The 25,321-nt window shown below is 39.7% G+C and overlaps 1 protein-coding gene across 1 annotated transcript in view; it reads right to left on the bottom strand.

Annotated features, from left to right (window-relative positions):
- The window catches only part of SNTG1 (syntrophin gamma 1), a 317,523-nt gene that overhangs the window by 66,205 nt on the left and 225,997 nt on the right, over positions 1–25,321 (bottom strand). The window contains exon 12 of the mRNA XM_032610174.1: positions 14,158–14,196. Within this exon, the coding sequence (XP_032466065.1) occupies positions 14,158–14,196 (39 nt within the window). The remainder of the gene's footprint in view (positions 1–14,157; positions 14,197–25,321) is intronic.

The raw sequence follows: 25,321 nt of genomic DNA, 5'->3' as shown, positions 1-25,321 counted from the left end.
GACTGGGTGGTGAGGTCACATGGAATAATAATATCAGAAGAGCTCAGATAGTTGTTTCCTTTGACACGGCAGCAAGGTCCATCAGACAGTATCGCTCCCTGGCATTTTTGGATGATGAAATGTGCCCATTACAGTATAGCATGCTAAAAAGCAGAGAGAGTAAGGAAGCTGCAGTTCCTATGAGCACAGGTGATGGCCAATCAACGCGGCTCTGAAGGCAAAAATGAAGTGCTTGGTGTGGCTCTTACAAGGTGGGGAGAGCAGACCAGGGCTGAGACGAGGCTTCTGTGAGCAGGGAATTCGTTAAGCCTTCAGTCATTCTCTCAGCATACAGAGATGATGCATAGCATTGATGACACAGTTAAATAACTTCCCATCATAAGAGGCACACAGGATTATATTAGCAAACATGGTATCACACACACACACACACACACACACACACACACACACACACACACACGCACAGAATTTTGCAATGTTTTTCTTTCCCTAACCAGAATGTTGCCTTAACTCTCTGGGTATGGTCAGTAAGGATTTGTTGTGTTACCACTGTTTCAGGAAAGTTTCTGTATGTCTGCTAGAGCTGTTTCCTCTGCTACAGGCTGGACCAGGAAAAATTCACTTCATTTAAAGGAACACCCATAGTATCTCTTTAAACTTAATAAAAGATAAGGGAGATGATGAACAGACACTCTCATTTCAAGATAAAGAATATGTAATTTGATTGCGATCAAAATTTAAATTGTGATGAAAATTTGCATGAATTAGAGAAATTAAAAAAAAAACCATCTCCCCTGTATAACAAGAAAAGTAGGTAAATCTAAAGACCACAGGGAAGATAGTAAAGCAAGAGGGAGAAAGAAACAGCTGGTTTATCTCAGAAGAGAAATGGAAAAGATATTACTTCACAGAAATGAAGATGGAATTGAAACATACTGTCAAAATAGACACTGCCAACAACTCAACTAGGAGTGGAGGACAGGACTGAGAAAATGAGAGAAATAAAGTAGAAATGGATGAAGAACATAAAAGATTCAGTAGAAAATGGCAAGTATGGAGAAGAAGTAAAGGGCGCTCAATATGGACACCATTAGTGACCCTGAATAAGAGAAGCACAAGCAAGAGGAAAAAATACAAAGATATATTTAAAGAAAAGTTTGCAAAATGTACAATTATTTGAATCTACCAGTTAAATAGACACACTGTGCTCCAGGAATAATTGCACTGGAAGAGTCCATCCTGAGGCCTAAGTTGATAAGCTACTAAACTTCAAAGAAAACGAGAGGATCTTTCAGTCCACTTGGCCAGGTCAGTGAAGAAGTCTCCTTGGGGAGAGAAAAATCAATTTAGCCTCAGTCATCTCGACTGAAAAATTTAACCCAAGAAGACAGTGGAGTAGTGCTCTGACAGAAACAAAAAATGTGAACTTTCTGCCACTACCAACATGCTATTCAAGGAAAAAGGGCGCAGTTTAAAAATTCTGAACATGTACAAACAAATGGAAAAATTATTCCCCAGAGAGTTTCCTATAGAAAATACAAGAAGGTAACTTTCTGCCTGCCAGAGAAATGAGATGAATAGAAAAAGCAAACATAGGTGGTGCTGGGTAGTAGAAACCATACAGTCTGTAGAAAACCAGACTAAAATGGAATTGGCAGTTATTGTTACAAAAGAGGATTTAAGTGTTGAAAATGAAAAAAATGAAATGAAAATGAATAAGAATAGTTGGCAGTGGTCGGGGAAAGGGGACCACCAGTAAAGTAGTGTAATTACGCTCATTTCATCATCTGCTATAACCAGTTATCAACACATGTCATTTAGTGCTAAAAATCAAGTACTTACTAAATAAGTATACTAAAAATATAAAGTAATTTACTGAAGAAGGGTCATGAAGAAAAGGAAAAGTAAGACATGTGTATGCATTCTCTTATTTTTCAAATTAGGGGTTATATAGCTCATATCTAGTGAGAGGGACTGTAAATTAGAGGATTATAGTATGGTAGACCTTTCTCAGCTAAAAGTAGGAACATGCAGGGAGTATTAAATAATACAATTTATTTATTAAAACCAATAAAAATATGACTGTAGAATTAAATCTCACATCTCTTATTTTAATTACTATAAATGAAGTAAATTTATCTATTAAAAGAAGATGTCTGCCATATTAGTTCACTAAGCAAAACAACACTATGTAATATGTACAAAAAATATGTAAAAAAGTGATTTAGGAAAGTTGTAAATAAAAAGATGGGCAAAGGCAGACATGCCAGCCAGAAGGAATGAGATATCAGAAACGAAATATAAAATACCTGCTTATATCAGAGAAAAGTGGAAAAGGGGAAAAAGTATCATGTGAGGCTGACAGGCACTTCAGAATAATAAAATGTGTAATCTATCACAAATAACAAATAAGAAAACATCAACATCAATAATGGGAAATAACGGGAACGATGAGAAGAAATAAACTGACGCTTTGATTTACATTTTCTTTCCATGGCAGATCGAGTGGATAAAACCCCAGTAACAACATAGGAGATTGTGTCCTTTCTTCCACTCCAGGAACACGTTTTACTAGATTTCTGTTGTGTAATCTTCACTTGCATTGCTGCCTGTCACCTACTTCGACATGCAGCCAATAACAGCCCATAACTAATACTCTCAGCGAACTTGTGAAATACTTCGACAAATTGACACAGAATGTATATATAGTAAAAGGAGGTTGCTGTGCAAAGGAAATCCGACACACAGAACTCTTGTGAGTGTGGGAATGCTCGGATGTATCTCTAGGAAGTTCCTGAATCTAGAAGAATAACCTGGAACAGTGTGTGCTCACACAGGCAAGCCTGGGTTTGAATTCTGGTATCAGAAGAGACATTGAACAACGAGGTGACCGTCTGAAAATGAGTACCGGCTAAAGGGAGTGTCTGGACTCCACTGCCACGGTGACACTCGGGAGAGGGAAGATAGGAGGCGTCTGTTTTCTAAAAGAAGGTTTAAAAAATAACACACGTACTCCTATCCCCATCCTAGCTATAAGAATCATATCTAAACACATAAGAACACTGTGGTCACTTTTAACAATTTTATGGCTAATCTGGATGAAAGCAGAAAATAGTCTAATCAAAATGCAGTGGCGGAAAGTTGGGAATATCAGCCAATACACTGGAGTGGAGAAGCAGATACAAGTGCTTTCTGTCAGACGGAAACAAACCGATGGAATTTAAGACAATTAAATGTGAAAGTATTCACTCACTCTTAAAATGTTCACTACGTGAGTAAGGGTGGGGTAATCTATGATGGCAACAGTTTTGAAAAAAGTAAGTAGTTGCCTGAAAGATTAATATAAGAGGATGATTTGATGTAAGTGTCAGAAGTGTTGACTTTATTCTCCACCATATTCATTAAATATAATGCTTACAACAAGGGGAGTAACAGACCTCTTGCGATCTATGTGGTCTGCTATATTTGAAACAATGAATGCCGAGTAATTTAGATGGATTCACATTTCTGGGGTCCAGTACTTAGTCATGTCAGTAACTGTAATTCCGCTCAAAATCCTTTACCTCCATGACGTCGGGGGTCCCACCCCCATCTGCAAGGTGGGGTCAGAGAACTTAACACTTACGTGTGACGTGGGATTAAATAGGATAAGTTAAGAGCTTAGGAATAGACCATGGTTATTGTCATTATTCTGGAATCATAGTTTAATAGGGAAATGGATCAATTAAAGTATGCTCCGAAAAGTTCAACACAAATGTTGAAGATTCTGGAAAGCAAGTGGCAAATTAAACAGCTAAAGAAACCGAGTATGTTTAGGTCATAGAAGAAAAGACCTAGAGGAAGAAATATGTCTTTGATTATATGAAAGTCTCCACATGGAAGAGAGAGAAACCTTCGTGTCCTCCAGAGGACACCATGGTGTCACTGAGTAGACAGTGCCTGGAACATGACTTCCTGTCATTTTAAGGAAACTTTTAAATAATGCACTTTGTGAATAGAAAGGGCTAACTTACAAATAAAGGGAGTTAGATGTGAAATAAGTCTCGTTAGCTAGAAATAGAGGATCAGGTTACACAACACGGAAGGTCTCCCTCAGGACTAGAATCCGATAGCTCAATAAAGTGGCATCAATGCTGCTTCGGACGACTTAAGCTCAAAACTATTAAACTGGGCTTTCCTGGTGGCGCAGTGGTTGAGAATCTGCCTGCTAATGCAGGGGACACGGGTTCGAGCCCTGGTCCGGGAGGATCCCACATGCCGCGGAGCAACTAGGCCCGTGAGCCACAACTACTGAGCCTGTGCGTCTGGAGCCTGTGTTCCGCAACAAGAGAGGCCGCGATAGCAAGAGGCCCGCACACCACGATGAAGAGTGGCCCCCGCTTGCCACAACTAGAGAGAGCCCTCGCACAGAAACGAAGACCCAACACAGCAAAAATAAAATAAATAAATAATAAACTCCTACCCCCAACATCTTCTTAAAAAAAAACAAAAAATGATTAAACTTTCTAAGAATAAGTACTACCATGATAACCCTCCTAACCGGCCTTCACCTCATTCTCTGAGAGAATTTCAAGTATCACATTCCCTCTCCCAGACTTAAAATGACCTCCAGGGCCATTTCGCTCATCCTAGAGAAGCTGACCAGTTGATATGTAGCCAGAGTGACCCTGAGAAGAAACAGAAATTCTTGATACATGAGCAGATGATACATTCCTTTAGAGCTGCAAAACAGAGTTATCAAGGCTACTTGCTATTATTGGCGAAGAGAAGTGGTTTCCTGCCAGAGGTGAAGAACTCGATCATCACACAAAAGGAGAGAAAATACATCGATTCTAGTGTGAGGCACTGAAATTCAAATGGCAACAGCTTCCACGCTAACGTGGCTGCAGGGAGATACTTTTATAACAAATGTTGAGGACAGTTCAGTGAGATATAACCATATATATATATATACTCATAACCATGAACATCATCGCTGACTCAGTATTTCTACTGTTAGCAATTTTCTAAGGAAATTATCAGAAATTCATATGAACAAGCATACACAAGGCTATTTATTGAATCAATGTTTGGGAGGGTGAAATAGAAAAATTAATTTATATTAATAGAAGATTGCACCTACATACTTTGATAGAACCACTGAAAATGAGATTTTTGAAAGAATATAGGAAAAGCTCACAATAAGGCAACTGACTATAATTTTTAAAGTTATGAGAAAAATAAAATCTCAAGTAAATATTACATAATGTACGATATATACACAAAATGCATATTAATTTTTTAAACATGATAAGATCTGTATGTTGAGATTATGAGACCCATATTTCTTCTTTCTCTTTTGAAGTATTTTTAAATTTCTCATAGTGAAAACATTTATTTTAAAATAATTACATAAAAATTATTTTAAGTATTTCTTTTCATAGAGAGAAAAATTGTGAAAAGCTGGTATATATTTTTATGTTAAAATGATGTGGGGCTTCCCTGGTGGCGCAGTGGTTGGGAGTCCGCCCGCCGATGCAGGGGACACGGGTTCGTGCCCCGGTCCGGGAGGATCCCACATGCCGTGGAGCGGCTAGGCCCGTGAGCGATGGCCGCTGAGCCTGCGCGTCCGGAGCCTGTGCTCCGCAACGGGAGAGGCCACGACAATGAGCGGCCCGCGTACCGCAAAAAAAAAAAAAAAAAAAATGATGTGAAGAAGGGCAGTTTGTGAATATTCTGAAAGAGTTTGCGTGGAGCAGAAGGGGGCAAACCCAGGACACATACAAAGGAAACTGCATTTCTTGATTACTATATTGAATATTTTCTTTTATATTGTGTAACTTCATGCTTATGAGATACTCAGATGTTTTAATACAATTAAATTACATCTAAAGAGGAAATAAGTTATTGTAAGCCTAAAATAATTGTAATTTAATTTTTATTAAAGTTCAGATAGGATTCGATGCTACAAGTTTGAGGATTCGAAAGCATTTTGGGGAATGCAGAGCATTGGGTTAACAAATAACTTTTAACAATGAGATGAAAGTGAATACTTACATATAAGTTATCAAAAATTTTGACTTAAATTTGTACTTATTCTCTATTAGTTCTATTTACAACTAACAACAAAAACCTTGAAATGTTTGATTTAATAATTCTAAGGATTATTGAATTGTAAACCTTGGATTATAAATGTTGTTATAGGAAACTATATTTTTGGGGATTTAAAATATATTGTAGGAACAGTATGTGTTTACTTAAAGTTGTATGTGAAGCTTGCCATTTATTGTCTTGTTAAAACTAACTCACTGACTAGAACCTCACTGTCTTATTTTATGGCACCAAAGAGATGTAAATTACACTGAAGTTGCTCTTAAAATTATGATTATAGGTTATGAAATGCATTCTCTAACAAATATTAAAATTTATACTTTTTTCAATTCCAGTGAAAACAACCTAACCTTACATTTTAAAGAACACACTAAATCACAAATAAGCAGAAGGAAGGAATAATAAAGTTTCGAGCAGAGACAAACAAAATAGAGAACAGAAAAACAACAGAGAAAACCAACAAAGCCTACAGTTGGTTCTTCCAAAAGATCGACATAATTGACAAGTACGTGCTATAGTGATGAAGCAAAAAGAGAGAAGATTCAAATAAGTTAATCAGAAATGAAACGGGGCTGTTACTACCGATTTGACAGAAATAAGAAGTGTTATAACAGAGTGCCATAAATAATTGTAGGCGGGTACATTGGATAACGTAGGTCAAATGGGATAATCCCTAGAAACACACAAACTGCCAACACTGGATCGTGAAGAAACAGAAAATCTGAAGAGACCTGTAAATAGTAAGGAGACTGAATCGGTAATCAAAACCTCCCCAAAGAGACAAGTTCAAGACAAGATGGCTTCACTGGTGAATCCTACGTAAGATTTAAAAACATGAGCACCAATCTCTCTCAAATTCTTCCAAAAATTTGCAGAGGAGGGAATACCTCCATTCTATGACGATAGCATTACTCTGATATGAAAGCCAGATAAAGAACCTATAAAAAAAAGAAAACTAAATACTGATACTTTGATGAATTACAGATGTAAAAATCCTCAACAAACTACTAGCAAACAGAATTCAGCATCGCATCAGACCTACCTATGAGGCTGCTTCCTGCTACCTCCGTGAAAACCGTAGTGATTTTTTTCCACCTTTTCACTCACATGTTTAACACTTGATATCTAGTTAAAATTCTGTACATTAAATCCTCTCTGTTCAAATAACTGGAGTGGCTTCTGCCTCTTGATTGAACTCTACATGATGCTTTCTTGTAAAGACTTTGCTGTTATTCAGAGTGAATGGAAGCTATTGGCGAGTTCTTGTGAAAGGAGGATTTCTCATCTCTCTACCCCCAGTGAGTGATCTGACATACATCAGAAACCACTTTTCAAGTCCCTATAAAAGGTTTAGCAGAAGAGCTTCTCCACATGGAAACCCGAAGAGGTTTTAATTGAACTGCCTTAAATCATCAAAAAAAAAAAAAAAAAGCTAACAAGGGTTTATTTCTGTTTTCCTTCTTCCAGCCACAGCTGCATCTGTTCCAGATCCCCTTTCCTTCTAATGTATTATCACAGAATATTGAATATTTATTAACTTATAAATATACTACATCATTTTATCTAGAGGAAAACTTCTCCCCAACATCTCTATTTATCTTTAAACATTACATCACCATAATTCTTTAAGCTTTTTATTAAGTACTAACTTTTTGTTATATTTTGCATATGCTTTGAAACATGTACTGCATTTATTGTTTTGCTCATGGGACAAAATATACTATTATACAGAGTGTAAGAAATACAAATCATTTTCATTTAAAAAACCTTAGTTTCTGTCATTACAACAAATCCATATTAAGCATGTCCATTTTATTTATTCTCCTAAATCTGCCTGTTGTTTAAACTGTGATTAAAATTAACCCATGCCTCAGTAGGTAGGATCATGTAATTAAAATGCAAATTTCAGTATAGGTCATTGCTCATTGCATAGTGAAAAATAACTACATGTGTTGTCATGACATTCTACTATATGTCAATTTGTTAGAATATACTTGGAGGCTGGCTTGACAAACTAATTCTCCCTCTAGATTTATAACTCATTTTTGAGGATGAAATCAAAGTTAATGAACCAGAAAAGTTTCCACATTTGGTGAAAAAAATTTTCTTGATTCCTTGCTATGTAAATGGCATGAGTCTCCTGCTATGAGAATTGTAGGCATTCTAATCTAGAAAGAATGAATCTCCTTCAAATTCAATAATATCAAGTGCTGCTTTTCTGTAGTATTTCAGAAATATATTGGCATTTTTTCAAAACATAATTAAGACAAAATTTACTTAAAACTGTAAGAATTGCTATGTCACAAAAAATCATCTAGATTTTCTTATTTTTGTGTAATAAGTTATATGTGATTATTTTTGTCTTATTTTAAAAATTATTTTTAGAACTTAAAAAAATTTTTTAATTTTATTTTTGGCTGCATTGGGTCTTCATTGCTGTGTGTGGGCTTTCTCTAGTTGTGGTGAGCGGGGGCTACTCTTTGTTGCAGTGCGTGGGCTTCTCATTGTGGTGGCTTCTCTTGTTGAGGAGCACGGGCTCTAGGCACATGGGCTTCAGTAGTTGTGGCACGTGGGCTCAGTAGTTGTGGCACGTGGGCTCAGTAATTGTGGCTTGTGAGCTCTAGAGTGCAGGCTCAGTAGTTGTGGCGCACAGGCTTAGTTGCTCTGTGGCATGTGGGATCTTCCTAGAACAGGGCTCGAACCCGTGTCCCCTGCATTGGCAGGCGGTTTCTTAACCACTGTGCCACCAGGGAAGTCCTTCAAGTTTTTAATGTTAATAAATAATATCTACTTTTAAGTTAATAAATAATATCTATACAAATGTTCATTAAAAATAAGTCAAACATACAGAATATGTAAAATAAAACATGAAAATTGGATCTTCACTCTCCTCTAGATCTTCACCCTTCTCTGGAGACATTCGGGGGTAACCATCTCGTAGAAATCATCCTAAACCTTTAAAAGAAATGTTTGCACGTAGGCCTAAAAAAGCCCCAACAGATGGATTCATTGTGTGGGTGAGTGTTTTTTTTTTGAAACCTTAATTTCTGTACATGTAGACCTATTTGAGTATAGTGGTATTATAATCTACAGAGTGACTGTAAATTTATGTAATCATTTCTATATTGGTGGGACAATTGTCTTTATCTTTCTATTACATGTAAACTTTTTTCTGCTAACACCCTTTAAAAAAGAACTGCTGAGCCCAACGAAACGTGCAGTTTAAATTTTGGTCCTTAATATAAAACTGCCCTCCAAAAATTTTGTAACCATTCATACTCTCACCAAGAGTATTATATGAGAATGTCTGAAGATTTAAATGTATTAAAGGTTTTTATAAACATTAATACACCAATTAAATCTAATTGATGATATCTGTGCTTCACAAAATATCTGTATTCACCAATTCATTAAGATATGGAGAATATAGCTAAAATTTAGCTTTGTACATTTTCTGTCTTCTTATGTATTTTGCCTGACCATAATGAAATCATAAGCAATTGAATTCACACTATTTCACTTGGGTTTTCAAATACATATTGCAATTTATCAATGTCCTCTACAAGGGATACATTCTCGATAATGAATACAAGAGCTCAGGGAAGTTATTCTTTTCTTTTGTTGCAAGAGACTCCTTTCGTCTGTTCTAAATCTCAAAATCAAGGCAACATAAACTCAGGACATTGTGAGCCGTCCACACTGCCCTGCAGTTCTGCCCTCACCACAACAGGCTTAGCTTCAGCCAAGCCTTTCTCAACGCTTCCATACTCAGAAAGCACACATTTGAATCACGCTAGACTAACACTTTGAGAGTGGCCTGAGACCTTGCAATGGTTCTCTCATTACCACCAAGCACCCACCCTAGACTCATCTTGCACTTGAATTTTGATGAAGACATTGCTCCCATTTCCCCAGTTTCGAAACAGGCCCCTTCCCTGTATTAAATGCTTAAGAGCAGCCTCGGAAGCCTTAGCAATCTTGCCAGTGTTTTCTTCCTCTGCACCAGGCTTTCTGACATCACGCTGACTGTTGTTTTAACCTCTCCAGAAAGTGAGTTCTGAGCCTACGTCACTTGCATTTATGAGCCACATCTGATCCAAGGTACCTGCATCTCCGTGTACAACTGAGACCCTCATGGGGGCCTGGAGTCACTGACCATGACTCACTGCTCTGATGCCCTGGGAGCTCTGCCCTCCTGGACACCCTTCTGGAGAAGGTTAGGAGTCTTGGCTTCGTACTCAGTTAACACAGAGGACGAGTCCTAGTCATACAACGAGGCGCAGACAACAGATCCCATTCAATGTCACAGACATCCTCACAGACGGTGTGGTGGGCAGTGTCACCGTGTGTCCAACAGACAGACACTTTACCAGGTTCTTGCGCATCTTCTTGAGGTGCTGTATTCCTGTACAATAACGTGTATATTTCACCCTTTATTAAAAATAGTGGCTACTTATTCCCTGCTCTTCACTTTGCCATTGGCACCTAATGAACTTTCGTGGAGAGTCTTCTAGACAGGTGCCAGGTGAGGTAGCTCATCCTCTTGATGGCGGGTCACTATCGCACTGACCGGATGTGCAGGCTGCTTCGCGTCGCTCGGGGGCGTGGCTCTGGTTGTCCTCATCAGGCTCCGGGGCTGGCGTGGTTCCTTATCTCAAGACGTATGGAAACGCTTAGCCATCGTCTCTCTTCACACGCTGCCTCTCACACGTTGTTTCCAGTCTTTCTGCAGAATGTCCCTTTTTTGGAGCTTCTCATTCTAAACTTCAACTCTTACATTATCTTTCGTAGTTTCACCCCTTTCTGTACGTGCTGTATTTCCAACTACATATTTTATCTTCATTTGTATCTATGCTATTATTCAATTGGTTAATTGATTACAATTTCAAATATACTCATATTTTGTTCATTTTTGAACTTCTGTGGGGTTCTTTTGCAAATCCACATTTTTGGACACCATCTCCTGTTCTTGACTTACAGTTTCCACTCCCTTATTTTTTAAAAAAACACAACACATGATAAGTAAAAATAGTTGTGGACTGTTCTTTAATGTCCACACTATGCTTTCCCTTCTAATGGTTTATTTGCTCATATGGTTTATACGTCTGATTAAAATCTCTTCTTCCGTGAGGTGGTCTTACTGAGAGTCTCATGCCCCCTGGAATGTGAGGGTGTCCCTGAAGAGCTGGTCCCCAGCACTGGCCCCTGCTGTGCACAGTGACTTTTTCCAGTTCCAGATCCCTTTGTGTTTTGCTTTTATTTTAATTTCTCTGGTTGGGGTACATGTATCACGCGAGCGGCACAAAATCAAAACCAAATCCCATAGGAAGCAGAAGAGTTCTGTTCTAATGTATCTCGGATGATGTCTTTTTGGTTTTGTTTGAGACCTAGAGTATCACAGATATGAGGGGACTTAAATATTTTAACATTATGTCTGAGTTATTTAATAAAAAGCATATGTATAAACATACATATTTATATCAAATCTGAGCTTCAGAGAACACTACATGAAAATTAAGTTAGGAAGAAATTTGAGATGAAAGCAACTAGTCCAAGGTAGGAGTCCTGTCTGAGTGCTAAATCTGGATGAGAAATGAGATTATGTATGATTTTCAATTTTTATTCCTTAACGTGGCTCAGATTTTAAGTAGAGGATGTAGCTTGATCTCCTAATGCATCGCACTATGCAGGGGAGTCTTTCCTGTTATGCGTATACATGAATGTCGAACCGTAAACTAATCCTATTTCCTGAAAGACTTCATTAACGTGGTGGGAAGTAGTGAGGGAAAAATCTATTAACTCCCGCTTTCAGTTATTAAAGTGCCAAGAAGAATTCACTATAATTTCATAATTGTGAGATACGAAGATATGTGAAATAAAATTTCACTATAATAATAAAAACATTAAAAGGCTAGCAAATAAAACCATAAATGCTTATGCTTATCTGTGTTTATTATGTATGAGTTAGAATATTAAACAGGTTTTATTATGATTTGTTCTATATGCAAGCTTTTTCAGATTCTTATGACTTCGCTCCGTGTTATTCAAAACCTAGATACATGCAGAGGTGGCGAGGACTGTCCCAAGTCACTGAAGGGTGTGTGTAGGAAGTGTTCCATGTCGTTGCCATCATAAATAAAGCATAGCTCTGGCGTAGTCAGGGTTATGAAATATTCACAGTAATTAAATTACACTAAATATTAATACTTCAGGGCTTCCCTGGTGGCGCAGTGGTTGAGAGTCCGCCTGCCGATGCAGGGGACGCAGGTTCGTGCCCTGGTCCGGGAAGATCCCACGTGCCGCGGAGCGTCTGGGGCCATGAGCCATGGCCGCTGAGCCTGCGCATCCGGAGCCTGTGCTCCGCAATGGGAGAGGCCGCGACAGTGAGAGGCCCGCGAACCGCAAAAAACAAAACAAAACAAAACAAACTTCACATGTTTAGGGTCTAAAGGGCAAGGGAAGTGATAACACAAATATTAGAGTCATTTTTAAGGAAATATTCTTCATTCATATTTTTGGCAAGGATTCCCCAAATGAGTAGGTCTACATTTTCATATATCTGTGACTATGAAACGACCCTGTCTAGTCCTGGGCCTGGCACTCTTCCCTCACGGCTGAGGCTTCTATTTGAATAATTTATCCTTAATGACTTTTTCCCTCTGCTTTAGCCCTGTGAAACTGTTAAAACTGTTTTTCCCAGATGTCACCTGTGCACTCCCAGCCTCAGAATCACCTGGGATGGGATGGGAGCAACAAAGCCAGTTTCCCAGGCATCATCCCGGAGCTAGTGCATCAGATCCTCTGGGCTGGAGCCTGGTCTCTGCGCTGTGAACAAGGCCCCAAACACACCCGTACTGCTGTGTGTCTACCCAGAGCACCGGCTGGCTCAGGCGCGGGGCCCGAGGAGGCGTGCCGGGTACCCGGGGCCACACCAAGGGGAAGACAGGTCAGAGCTGTAGGCGCAGCGCGCTCTCCAAGGCTCTGATCACTCCTAGCTCGGTCACACGTGGCTCTGCGGGCAGCCTGGGCATCGTTAATGATACAACTTATACCAGAACATAAATTCTCTACTGCAAAGAACACACTTAAACACTTAATACACTAATGCAAATAATGTCATAGATTAAGAAATTTACATTTGTTATCATTTACTTTTCAAAAATAAACATGTGCGATAGTTAGACTAACACAAATGCTACAGATGAGGGAGCTGAGGCTTAGATAAGAAAAGCAACCTAGTTTTGACAAGCTGAAGATTACTTTTAAAATTTTACCATGGAAATTAACTTGCGCTGGGTGTACCATCTATGAATCAATATCGCAGGTGTTTAGATTTTGATCAGCGGTTGCAAACTGAGGTTGATATCAAGTGTCAGACGTCTGTGTCCAGCCATAGGTTCCCTGCCACCGTCACACATGCCAGACAGGGTGACTCTGAGTCCACAAGCTGAACCTGCGCTTCCTTTTCTTATTCTGATTAATGTTTATATTATGTTTACGGAAGCAATAAAAGTTAAGTTTAGTCCAATAAAATTATAAGTGGAATCAGTTATTTTTATAATCAATTATTTTATTCTAACATCAATTATTAGTCCAATAAGTCAACTAAATTCTTAGCTTGATTAATTGGACATTATTTTCATTCCACACATTAATTTAGCCTCATTTTCAACACTACCAGCCAATTTTGAAAATTCCCTTTAACTTTTAGGTCCATTAAACATAGGTCTCCCAAATGTTTAAGATACAGTAAAACTGTCTTAAGTAAACAGCTGTCAAAGTTCTTCAGCACTGCGTTCAGATAAATATAATTGTTTTGTCAAAATAGTTTTGACTTAATTCACTTAGCTCAAAAGCTTTTCTTATTAGTACGATTAGAAAAACCAGGTATATTATATAATATGAAAGAAGTCTAATAAATTATGTATTTTCCTGAAGATGGCAAATGACAGTACCAATTATTTCCACATAAAAGTAAATGCAATCAAGATTATCTTCTATTAACGTAATAGATAAAATGAAAGAAACCTACGACTCGGCTTTGCGAGTGTTTCTCCATCTTACCTGCTGGTTTACAGGGAAGTTTCTGTTGATTTTTCTAATCTGTAATAATAAATAAACAATGAAAGTGAGAACACAAGATCCCCCAAATTTTATGAGAATCTATTTCTAGTGAGTTTATGTAAACTGATACTTATGTTGACTTACTAGAATCATTGCATATCTAACACAAATTACGAACTTTTTAAATATTTTGACTCTCAAAATTATCCCAGATTTCATATAGAAACATTTTGGAAAGATTTCCATCTAATAATTTTCTCTTTATGAGAAATGAAAAGCCTATGTTTCCATAAAATGTTAAGTGAGAATCTGCTGAGAATAAGAAGTACCGTTGCCGTGCGGCACGTGGGATCTTTGTTCCCCAACCAGGGATAGAACCTGTACCCCCTGCAGTGGAAGCACAGAGTCTCAACCACTGGACCGCCAGGGAAGTCCCTAGAGTAACTTTTTATAATTTATTTTTTCACTTTGAAATCATATTATACTCTATCTGTTTTAACACTTAAGAGAACAGAAGAAATGGAATATTCAAACACTAAAGGATAATGTACACGTACCGAAATAGCTTTAGTCAGGGCCTCAAATAAAATAAACATTTACTTTAAGACAATTTATTGGCATGTCATAAGAATTTAAAGTAAGTCTTCAGAGAAAGAGTTTCCTCTGTATTAAGTCATGTAAACAAACTTTAAACGCCGAATGAAAATGAGTATCAGATTTAGACAAATGACCTTGTAATACAAAAAATCTTTGTTCAACAGAATTTTTACTAATTAAAACCAATTACTATCTTTCATTGGTTTTCTAGAGAAGCTTAAATGATGCTCCCTGTGTGATATACTCTTACATCAGACTAAACACAGACTGTTTTCACTTAGAATATGTTTTGTTGAATTATTTTGGTTTTCCTTTTTTAGTTTTATTTCCCTTTGTCTTACTGATAAACGTGAATTAAGAGGGAATTTGATGAACGTGAGGCACAAAGTTGGAGGCACAAATGGCTCATGTACGAGAACAGACTTACTGGCAGGATATATGTCACTTAAAATGTGAGAGAAAATAAAATTTGAGCATAGGTGTGTGATCTCTGCAGGGTCATGCACAAATATCATATCCTTCTAACATTGCTACAATCATTTCCAAGTAGTTTTCGCTCTGGTGAGGAATCAGTGCAGGAAATCTCTAGAACTATCGGTGCCTTCAGCTAAAATCAGGATAGTCTGGAGATGGGTAGAGAAGAGCAGACCCCTAAGCATGTTTCACCACCAGTCAAAAAATTCATATTGAATACTTTGTGGAACTATGCTTTTTACTAGTTTTTAAGGATTGCTATAAAATCCTACCAGCATTTTATGTGGACCACTGTCTTAGAGTGAGTACTATCTAGCTTTGTATTTTTTAGCTCCCCTAACATGTAATTTTAGTTCTATGAATGACATAAAATGTATGACTGAAGTTAAATAAATGACACTTCGGGGCTTCCCTGGTGGCGCAGTGGTTGAGAGCCTGCCTGCCAATGCAGGGGACACGGGTTCGTGCCCCGGTCTGGGAAGATCCCACATGCCGCGGAGCGGCTGAGCCGGCGCGTCCGGAGCCTGTGCTCCGCAACAGTGAGAGGCCCGCGTACCGCAAAACAAAAAAAAACAAACAAACAAAAAAAAAAAAAATGACACTTCTTTGCACTGTATTTACTTAAAATGGCATTCAATGAAAACTGTTTTTCAAGATCAAGCCTCTGCCATCAAATTTGCTTAAGTGGGATCCTCCAGGTTAGTTCAAGAAAATAATATATAGTGCTGCGATCTCTATTTTTTTCTGAATCATACTGGAACATCTCCTTCTAAATAGAAAATCACAGTACCTAAATGAACTAGACAGATATTTTCTGATTTATAGCACAAACACACGCGCACATACCACATTGGTAACATACAGCTCTAGGCTTTTTGGGTGGGAACAATGTAGCTAGTCTGGGTTCATAGAGTCCAACCAGAGGATATGTTGAACAATTTAAAACTGGGATTAAAAACGGTAACCTGAACAAAATTCTTCATTAAAATGGGTGAAAGGATCAAAAGAAAACAAATGAATTCTTTTAAGTTATCATAGTGTGAACAAGAAAGAAAGGAAGTTGAGGTTTCTTCACAACCCTTGCTTAGAGGTAGCAAGGTAGAGATGTCAAGCGGTGCACCGCGATAAATGGTCTTTTTCTGATTTTTCCCTTCTATCACTTAGCATTATCTAATACTGTTTATTTTATTTTAACTTATTTTTGTGTTATGATTCCCCAGAAAACAAGAGCACGAGGTCATAGATTTCTGTTTCATTAAATACATCACTTCTAGCACCTAGACGTCGGCCTGGGTCTTAATAGGGGCAAAATCAGTATTTGTTGAACAAGTGAAGAGACAGAATATCTCAGAACAGAGTCAAACTATTGTATTTGACCTCTAGCTTAGTCTTGAATGCAAGTTACTTCTAAAAAAAAAAAATCTAAATTCCTAGCTTTGAATGTCTATAGTAATTGCAATGGCTTCGATACCTAGAGTTTATACCATAATGGGAAGGAAAAGAATGCTGATGATTTAAAAGCAAGTTCTCACCTCAGAGGAAGACTAGCTCCTCGGTGGACACAAAAATACAGAGGGGGAGGGGGGGCGAGGGATCTGGGCTCCTGCAACTTGTCGCCTTAGGTCAAGTCTTGAGGGACTGGACACAGAAAAACACAGTCTGGGGGTCCCAGTGGAGAGAGCTCTGGACTCTTCCCCCGGTGCTCATGGAATCCCCATGTCAAGGGTGGTTTCCAAACGACGGGAGAGCTGAAGGCAGAGGATGTGTTTCCATCTGCAGGAGAGGCTCCGAGATGTCTCCTGCCTGCGAGGCTGGTGAGAAAATCCTAGCAACGCTGGAGGACTAGACGCAGCTTCCTGAGCTGTGAGCTGGAGACGCCAGTGGGACCACACACGTCAGAGCATCAGAGACCACGGTGACGCTTGGCCACCCGGGAGGAACGTCTCCGCAGGGAGTTTACGGGGATGTGGTCTCCGCAGGGTGAGGGGCGGCGGGGTCCCCTCTGTACAGAACTCGGGGTATAGCCTGGCTCTGGCTTGGCTCTCACCAACCCCCCACCCCCTGCCCACCTGCTGGCTCCCTCTCTCCCACCCTCCCTCGCTCCCTCTGTCTCCCTCGCACTTTTTCACCTGGCAAGAGTCTTCTTTCTTTTTTTGTATGTTTACCTGAGGTGCACAGAGGCCTGCATAACCAAGAACCAGGTCTGCCATGAAAACCCAAGCAGAAGTGGCTGGTGACCTTCTCTTGGGCCCTGTGTGTGGGTCCAGCTGTGTTTGCCCTGCCCTTGCTGCAGGACCCTTGACTGCAGAAGGTCTTTTCCACCTCATCTCCCCTCTGTGCCCACGTGACCGACCAGCACTGTCAGTCACAGCCGGCTGTCCCGTGGGGTGTGTCCTGTGCTGGCCCCCCCTCCTCCGAAGCCCCGCCCTGAATCACAGCGGGCGGGGGGCGGGGCGCGGAGAGGGGAGGGGGGCCTCTGTTCCTTCTGCTGCCACCCTTGCCTGGGGCCCCTGGGATGCCCGCCTTTCTGACCCGGAAATCTACAACTGGCTCAGAGATCCTGATTCTTCTTAACTAGCATCTGATTTAATCCTCTTTCTTAGTATCATCTCAGAGCTTTGTAATTGATTGAAAGAACCCCATTTATCCACTTTGCTAATGATTTCCACGTGAGTAAAATCAACAGAAATGCAAAAATAATGGCAATCATTAGATTAATACATATTTTGGACTAAAGGGAACAGTTGGTACTAAGACCTGACATATTCTTGCTATGCCAAAATATAACACAGTGTTCTACTTTTATCAGAAATTCAATTCTGGAAATTTAATTGTTATGACAAATCTCAGTATGTAAATTTGACATTTACTTTAACTTTCAGAGACAGTGAGAACTAAACACAAAGACATATTTGTGAACCAGACATGATTTATAGAAACACATCTATGGGATGGCTATGCTAAGAAGAAAAATAATTTAACCTTACAAAGATATGCAAAACCTTTTCTAAAAATTTAATCCCAAAGTAATAAAAATAATGGTAAAGTAAATGTAATAAGTAAAAGAAAAAATAATGCTTTTTTACATCATATAGAATCAGCATTTATATCAAATTAACAAATACCATGGTTAAAAATTAAACATATAAAATCCATTTAACAAGAGACTATGAGAATTACCCTTATCATTAATGTGTAACAGTGATATTAAAAATTATAGCCAAGATAATATGTAAAAATAGAATGTAAAAGTATTAGAAAGAACAGCTTTGCATGGCATTAATGGAAGATAGTCTACTTTATAAATACCCAAGACAATTAGATTAAAAATGACTTAGTGATTTCAAGGTGTCTGAATATGAAATATGTTTATCCAAATCAACAATCTTCCTAAATGTGAAAAAAAAATAGAGAAATAAAACAAAATGCTTTTTAATCAACCTAATAAAAATAAAATTCATTAACAATCAACCTAATATGAAATTATAGATCCACTGCTGAATGTCAACTTTCTTCCAAATTAAAATATTATTTGGTGGTGCTATTCTAAGTGTAACTATTTTTAGACCTTTATGGGCCCATCAAGAATAAAAGGTCAAATACACCCAAAGGTGTTTAAGGTTAATCTCAGGGGTCTATCTGAATGCATTACAGAATTACAATCATTAAAACAGGGTTTTACCCTGCCAAACTAATCGTGACAATGACTTCTGATAGAAACTTAAACACTGAATCTAAAATATATATTACTGAGTTAATGATAAAGATTGTATTTTAAATTCGAATAGAGAACAAAGCTGGAAAATGTGGTTAATTACTTGAAAACGATGTATCACCCACAAACTCCCAGTGCAACTCATACTTAATGCACACGTATTTAAGACGGGATGGGGTGGCCTGAGGCACATCAACCATCCTACTGAGGGCCACAGAAACGGAAAGAGAAACCTAGTGAAGCACTTTGTTTAAAGACTTCTGAGAGCTCCCGCTGTAACTAGGGTGAGCATGGCTTAGATTCCGGAGATGAGATGACGAGCTGACAGCTCAGGGCCACTAGGCAGGCTTGGGGACAGACGCCCAGACGGAGAGCATGTGGACAGACAGAGGAGCAGAGCACGTATTTTCTCCTGGGTTTACAGGGGCAACACGTGAGATCTGTGAGGCTTCAAATGCAACACTGCTTTTCACCTCAAGACAGTTGCTGGAGTCTGAATCTGAACAGGACAAAAGGCTAAAAAAATTAATCTGAGAACCTCTGAAAACAGACCAGAGTTTTGTAAATTTGTGCTGAGAAAGAAGCCAGGAGAAGTCAGAGCCCGGGGGTAGATGTGTTCGGGAATAGACGTGCTCTCAGCCCCCAGGCTTGGAGCGGGCAGGGAGGGTGGGCTGCACCTTTGGGGCAGAAGAAACAGAAGCAGAGCCTTACAGAAAGTTCAGCCCCGCCTGATTTAGCTGGATTAAGACATCAATCTTAGTTTATGAGACTAAAGAATGTGTAGAATCTTTGATTCTTTTCCTAGACACCTATATTAAGATATAATAAGCAATCTTTTACAAATTAATATGCCAGAAAATTCATAGGGCACTATTACATTAATGATATATTTTAAATGATGTGTATGTCAAATAATAATCCATTCATTATTTATGATTTAAACAAATAGCAAAATACCTATTAGTCCATTCAATGTAGCTAGGAAAATGCCCATGATTAAATGTTAACTCAACAAAGGATAATATGCCATCTACACAAGAGGATGGTAATTTTATTTTATATATGTCAACAAAAGTACACATTTTAATGTACATGTAACATATACACTAATAAGGACACTAGCAATAAATATACCATTATTATTGTAATAAATTTTCATTTTTAGTCTCTTCTGAACTTTAATAAATACCTAAAGTCTAAAATTATATGAAAGCACATATTTTAAGATATATTTTTACCAACTCTGTTACGTCAAATGGCAAATAGGGTTTAGTGTTTGATTTTCTAGGAAACAACATGCCCAGTAGATATAAAAATCAAGTAATATAGATATACTCTTGCAGGAAGAGAAGTTTGAATAATTTTTTAAGGGAAAGAACACATTAAAAACCCAACGTGAGAAGAATCTTCACATTTGGATGAAATGGAATAGAAAAGACAGTTCTTTTTCAAGCTCTTACAATTTATTACTGAGAAGAGTACTTTTGGCATACCATCTACGTACTTTTGTAGATGTTAAATAATATTAAGAAAAAGATGTATGTTGTTTTATCAAACATTTTCACCATTTATTTTGCCTTCCTACTTTATTCTATTACATTAGTGATTTTTTTTTCTTATGGGAATCTTTGGTATTAATGAAGTCTTATTTAAAGAAACAAATATTTTAAAACTCTATTATATGCAATAGTATATTCTTATATTATTGAAAGGTTAATTTAAATCCAGTAGCTTTTTCATTAGAGAATCTTCATTAGAACTTAAATTTAAAATTAAATTTAAAATTTGCAACTCCCCTTAAAAAACTTGAAAGACACGTATAAAGGCATTGAATACTCATTACAAGTGTTTTTCAGATTATACTTCTTACACTCAAACTGAAAATAAAATGATAATTCTATTACTTTATAATTTATCCAACATCAAAAGTGAACATCTGCTTAAATATTATGAACTGTATTTTTTTTTTTTTTTTTTTTTTTTGCGGTACGCGGGCCTCTCACCGTTGTGGCCTCTCCCGTTGCGGAGCACAGGCTCCGGACGCGCAGGCTCAGCGGCCATGGCTCACGGGCCCAGCCGCTCCACGGCATGTGGGATCTTCCCAGACTGGGGCACGAACCCGTGTCCCCTGCATCGGCAGGCGGACTCTCAACCACTGAGCCACCAGGGAAGCCCTATGAACTGTATTTTAATGAATAATATTCACTTTGAATGCTGGGGGGAATGATAATATGTGTCCCTCTTTTTCTTTGAAAACCTTTAATTGAATGTTAATGATGGAAACCCCTTAAAGGAAGTCTAGTTATTGCAGGTCTGTTAAACTGAGAATAATTACACAACTGGTTTTAATAAAGATCTGTTTTGACTTAATTTATTAAAAATAAAACTTGGAGTAATAGGAGCATCCATTTGTTTTAAATATCACTCTTATTTTTTAATTCCTTAATTTTGTATATTCAATTTTAGCATCACCAGTTGTATCCAGAAACCAAAGCGGTAATGTTGTCTTTTGACATTCTCTTTAGACAAAAAGAAAAATACATAGGATATTCAAATATTCTTTTAAAATGTTTTCCTCTTCCTACATTAAACGTCTTTAGGGATTATTTTCCAATTAAATGTTTAAAGATAAGTGACGAGGGGCTTCCCTGGTGGCGCAGTGGTTGAGAGTCCACCTGCCGATGCGGGGGACAAGGGTTCGTGCCCCGGTCCGGGAAGATCCCACATGCCGCGGAGCGGCTGGGCCCGTGAGCCATGGCCGCTGAGCCTGCGCGTCCGGAGCCTGTGCTCCGCAACGGGAGAGGCCACAGCAGTGAGAGGCCTGCGTACCGCAAAAAAAAACAAACCAAACCAAACCAAAACAAAACAAAACAAAAAAAGATAAGTGACGAGCTTACATCTAAAAGATTGTATCCTAATTCTATTACTCTTTCACTTTTTCAACCTCACGTACACGTCAGTTTTGATGAGTGATGTGCTCTCAGGATGGGTGCTGTAGGACCCTGCTCACAAGGTATATTTTCCCATGAAAATTAATTTTGAAGATTTATCCAAGGAAATAATTCTTACGGAAACAAGAAATGGCCCCCCAATTTCCTTAGAGATTTGTGGCCAATGTCAGTTAGCAGATGTGTAAGGACCCGGAGAGATCTTATTCCGTAGATGTAAGTCCTCCCGATGACACACGATGTTAGTGTGGGTGCATCACGGCGATATATCCGTTCTGCAGCTGTTGGTAAAACTGCCTTCACCAGGAAAGGGAAGAATCAAAAATGATTTCTGCCTCAGGAGCCCACGTTTCAGCTCAAGTTTTTCATCCATTTTTCTCAGACTATGGATTCTACGCCCTGGCCACCTTGGTTATTCCCCAGGCCCATGGGTACAATGTAATTGCCTGCCTTGTTGCTTTTAAAAACCTGTCTATTAAGAATCCATCAGGATGACCACCCAGTGTTATACCCAAGTGAACTTTCTTATTTTTTCTAGTACAAGAACTTTTCAATTTTACCTGTCGCCATCCTTACGATTAGCATGTATATGGTATATATCATACATAGTATATATAATACACACATACACACACACACACACACACACACACACACACACACACACACACACACACAATCTTACTGTGAATTAGAAGCCTAAAAGCTAAAAGCAGGTTGCAGCCATTTATAAATGTCTAGTTCTTTGCTCAGAGCTAACTTATTCTTCCACGAATTCACTGAACTCCAGAAATGACTGTATGTCAGACGTGAAGGGATGCCAAGGGTACCAGATCCCTGTCCTCAGGAACCCTCTGGTAGAGTTGGCAAAACAAGCACGTCTTTGGCATGAGTGTTAGAGCAGGTCGCACAATGCCTGTGCACATGTGAGCAGCGGGGACCCTGGCCGGACGTGGGGTGTGCAGGCAGCGGGGACCCTGGCTGGAGGCAGGGTGTGCAGGCAGCGGGGACCCTGGCCGGACGTGGGGTGTGCAGGCAGCAGGGACCCTGGGTTGCAGGCAGTGATGGGATGTGTTTTATCTGCCAGTATTGGTCACAGGTGGAGAGAATAGGTCCATCGTTGCCAAATTATTAAATAGTCAGGCTTCCTAAGGAGGGGAACGTGCAGTGTTCACAGTAAGAATCCAGCCTGGGTCCTTGCGAGAGGCCTGCAGCTGCCTCTGCCCCTCGGGTCTGGCTCTTAAGCTCAGTTTCCGAAGACGGCAGTTCTAAGAAACGTTCCGTGGAGCCACTGCAAACTCCCAGTGATTTCTCGCGTGACATCCTGGGGCCTTTCACCTGCGTACTTAGTGCCCTTCTCTTCCACACGACGTCCGCTCCTGGGCGGAACGTGCACCGCTCGGTGCCCTTGGTCTCACCTCCCGAGAAACAAAGCCCGAAGAGGGTGTACAGTCCTCAGGAGGCCAGAGTCACAGGTGAAGGGAAGGGAGGCCGGCAGCAGAAAGCAGGCCTCGGCTGGCGAGCGGTCCGTGCGCCCGAGCTGCCCAGGGCTTCTCATCAAACGCCGTCAGTCGTTCACCAGGCGTGACCCGCCTTCAGAGCCTCGTGCAGTCACTGCGTTTCCAGATGGTTCATCCGGTGAGCAAGGGCGAGTCCTCTGTTAGCCTGCTTCCTTCTGCCGCCCGACTTGCACTGGACAAGGTATGCCCGGGGGAGGAATTACCCCACGTTCCCGTGGAGCTTCCGTCAGCCTGGGAGCAGCTGTGGGCCCAGGACGGTCAGCTCCTGTCACTATGATTACGACCAAGGCCACGCTGAAATCCAGGCCTGGGCACGGGTGGCAGAGGGGTGGGTGTGTCGGGGCAAGGGCCCCTGTGCGGTGCCTGTGGCTTTGAGGCCCCTGGAACATTAGGGGCTGGGAATGCTCCAAAGAGGAGGCAGGGGCGGGGCCAGGCGGGTAGAGCCCAACCGGACCAGGGCTGGCAGGGAAGCTGCCAGTAAAACTGCCTGTTTGCTTACGACCGTGCTTTACAGTTAACATCAAGGCAGTTCTGGATTGAGCAAGTAAACATCAGCTAATGTTCTCCAGTATCAAGAATTCTACAAGAACTTTAACTGTTGGTGAGTAGTTTTCTAAGAGACAAAGTAGGCTGGCTAGTTCACATATGCACACAACAGAATGCCCAGCTTGCCCGGCCTTTCTTCTGACTTGATCTACTGACTCTGCCGTTGTCTGATTCCACCCTCTGTAACCCATTTCTGGGTGACATCTGCATGTGTGAAGTTTGCACTTTGGTGTGCGAGGAGAAGCAATGCAGAAAGCAACACCCTACACTAAAGTGCATCTGAGGACTCAGAAAAATCCGTGGCTACAAAAAGGAAGAAAACGTCTCCTTAAGTGACACCCATGCCTGTCAGCCCACACGCTGCAACCTCTGATCACAGACTTCAGTTCCTTTTCGGTAAATCTCCTTTCTGCTAGGCTTTATTTTGTCATGACTTTCAATTCACCTACAAGCTTTGTCGAGTCTTTTTAATGTGGCAGACACGATAGAAGTTTCTTCTTTAGCTTTCCATAACCAACGGCATTATGGGAAAAAATTCCCTTTTCTCAACTTGCAAGTATTTGCCATCTAAAATAGCAGAACTCTGTGGATTAAATGTGACTCCCAAGTAATGGGTTTTGCTCCTGCAGGTAAATGGGTAAAATATAGGAAGATGGCTGAAATACATCCTACAGGAACTCAAATGACTGATGAAATGTGTGTGTGTGTGTGTGTGTGTGTGTGTGTGTGTGTGTGTGTGTGTGAATCCTGAAGGACTGTGATCAATCCACAAAAAGCACAGGGGTGTTGGTTGTTCATGCATTATTTTTAGAATTAATATGTTTAGTATTAAGCAGTGTAGTAGATATTGTTGGTTATCTGACTCAGAAGCCATTCACAATCTTCTTTTCTTGGTTCTCCCACTACAAACACTAGAAAAGGCAGAGACTAGCCCCCCCACTCTCCAGCCACCCACCCCTCAGAATCGTCATGGGGCTGAGTTCGGGAGGAGAAGTGAGCATTATTAGTCCACTAAAGGGTTTCTGGGAAATTTTCTCTTATCTTGATGAAAGAGGAGAGATGTAGCTGACGCTGCTTATCCTTCTTCCCTTTCTTTCCTGTTCTGAACACTGAAGTGATGTTTGGAACTGTTGCAGCCCTTATGTGTGTAGGCAGAGGATGGGTTCTGGGTGGATGGTGGTTTCCAGCAGATGCCACCATCCACAATTCTTTTCATTTGGGGAAAAACCCAACTCTTTACTCTATCAGTATTTAGGGTTTCTCTAGTTTGTCATTGAAAGCATTCTCAATTGATACAAACATTTGGGGAAAAGAGTCTATTCTCTTTCACATAATAAAATATGAATTATGTATTTTGAAAATCT

The sequence above is a fragment of the Phocoena sinus genome, chromosome 17 (assembly GCF_008692025.1).
Source record: "Phocoena sinus isolate mPhoSin1 chromosome 17, mPhoSin1.pri, whole genome shotgun sequence".
Lineage (NCBI taxonomy): Eukaryota > Metazoa > Chordata > Mammalia > Artiodactyla > Phocoenidae > Phocoena > Phocoena sinus.
The sequence above is the reverse complement of the archived record's forward strand: the minus strand, read 5'-3'. Positions and strand labels throughout refer to the sequence as shown.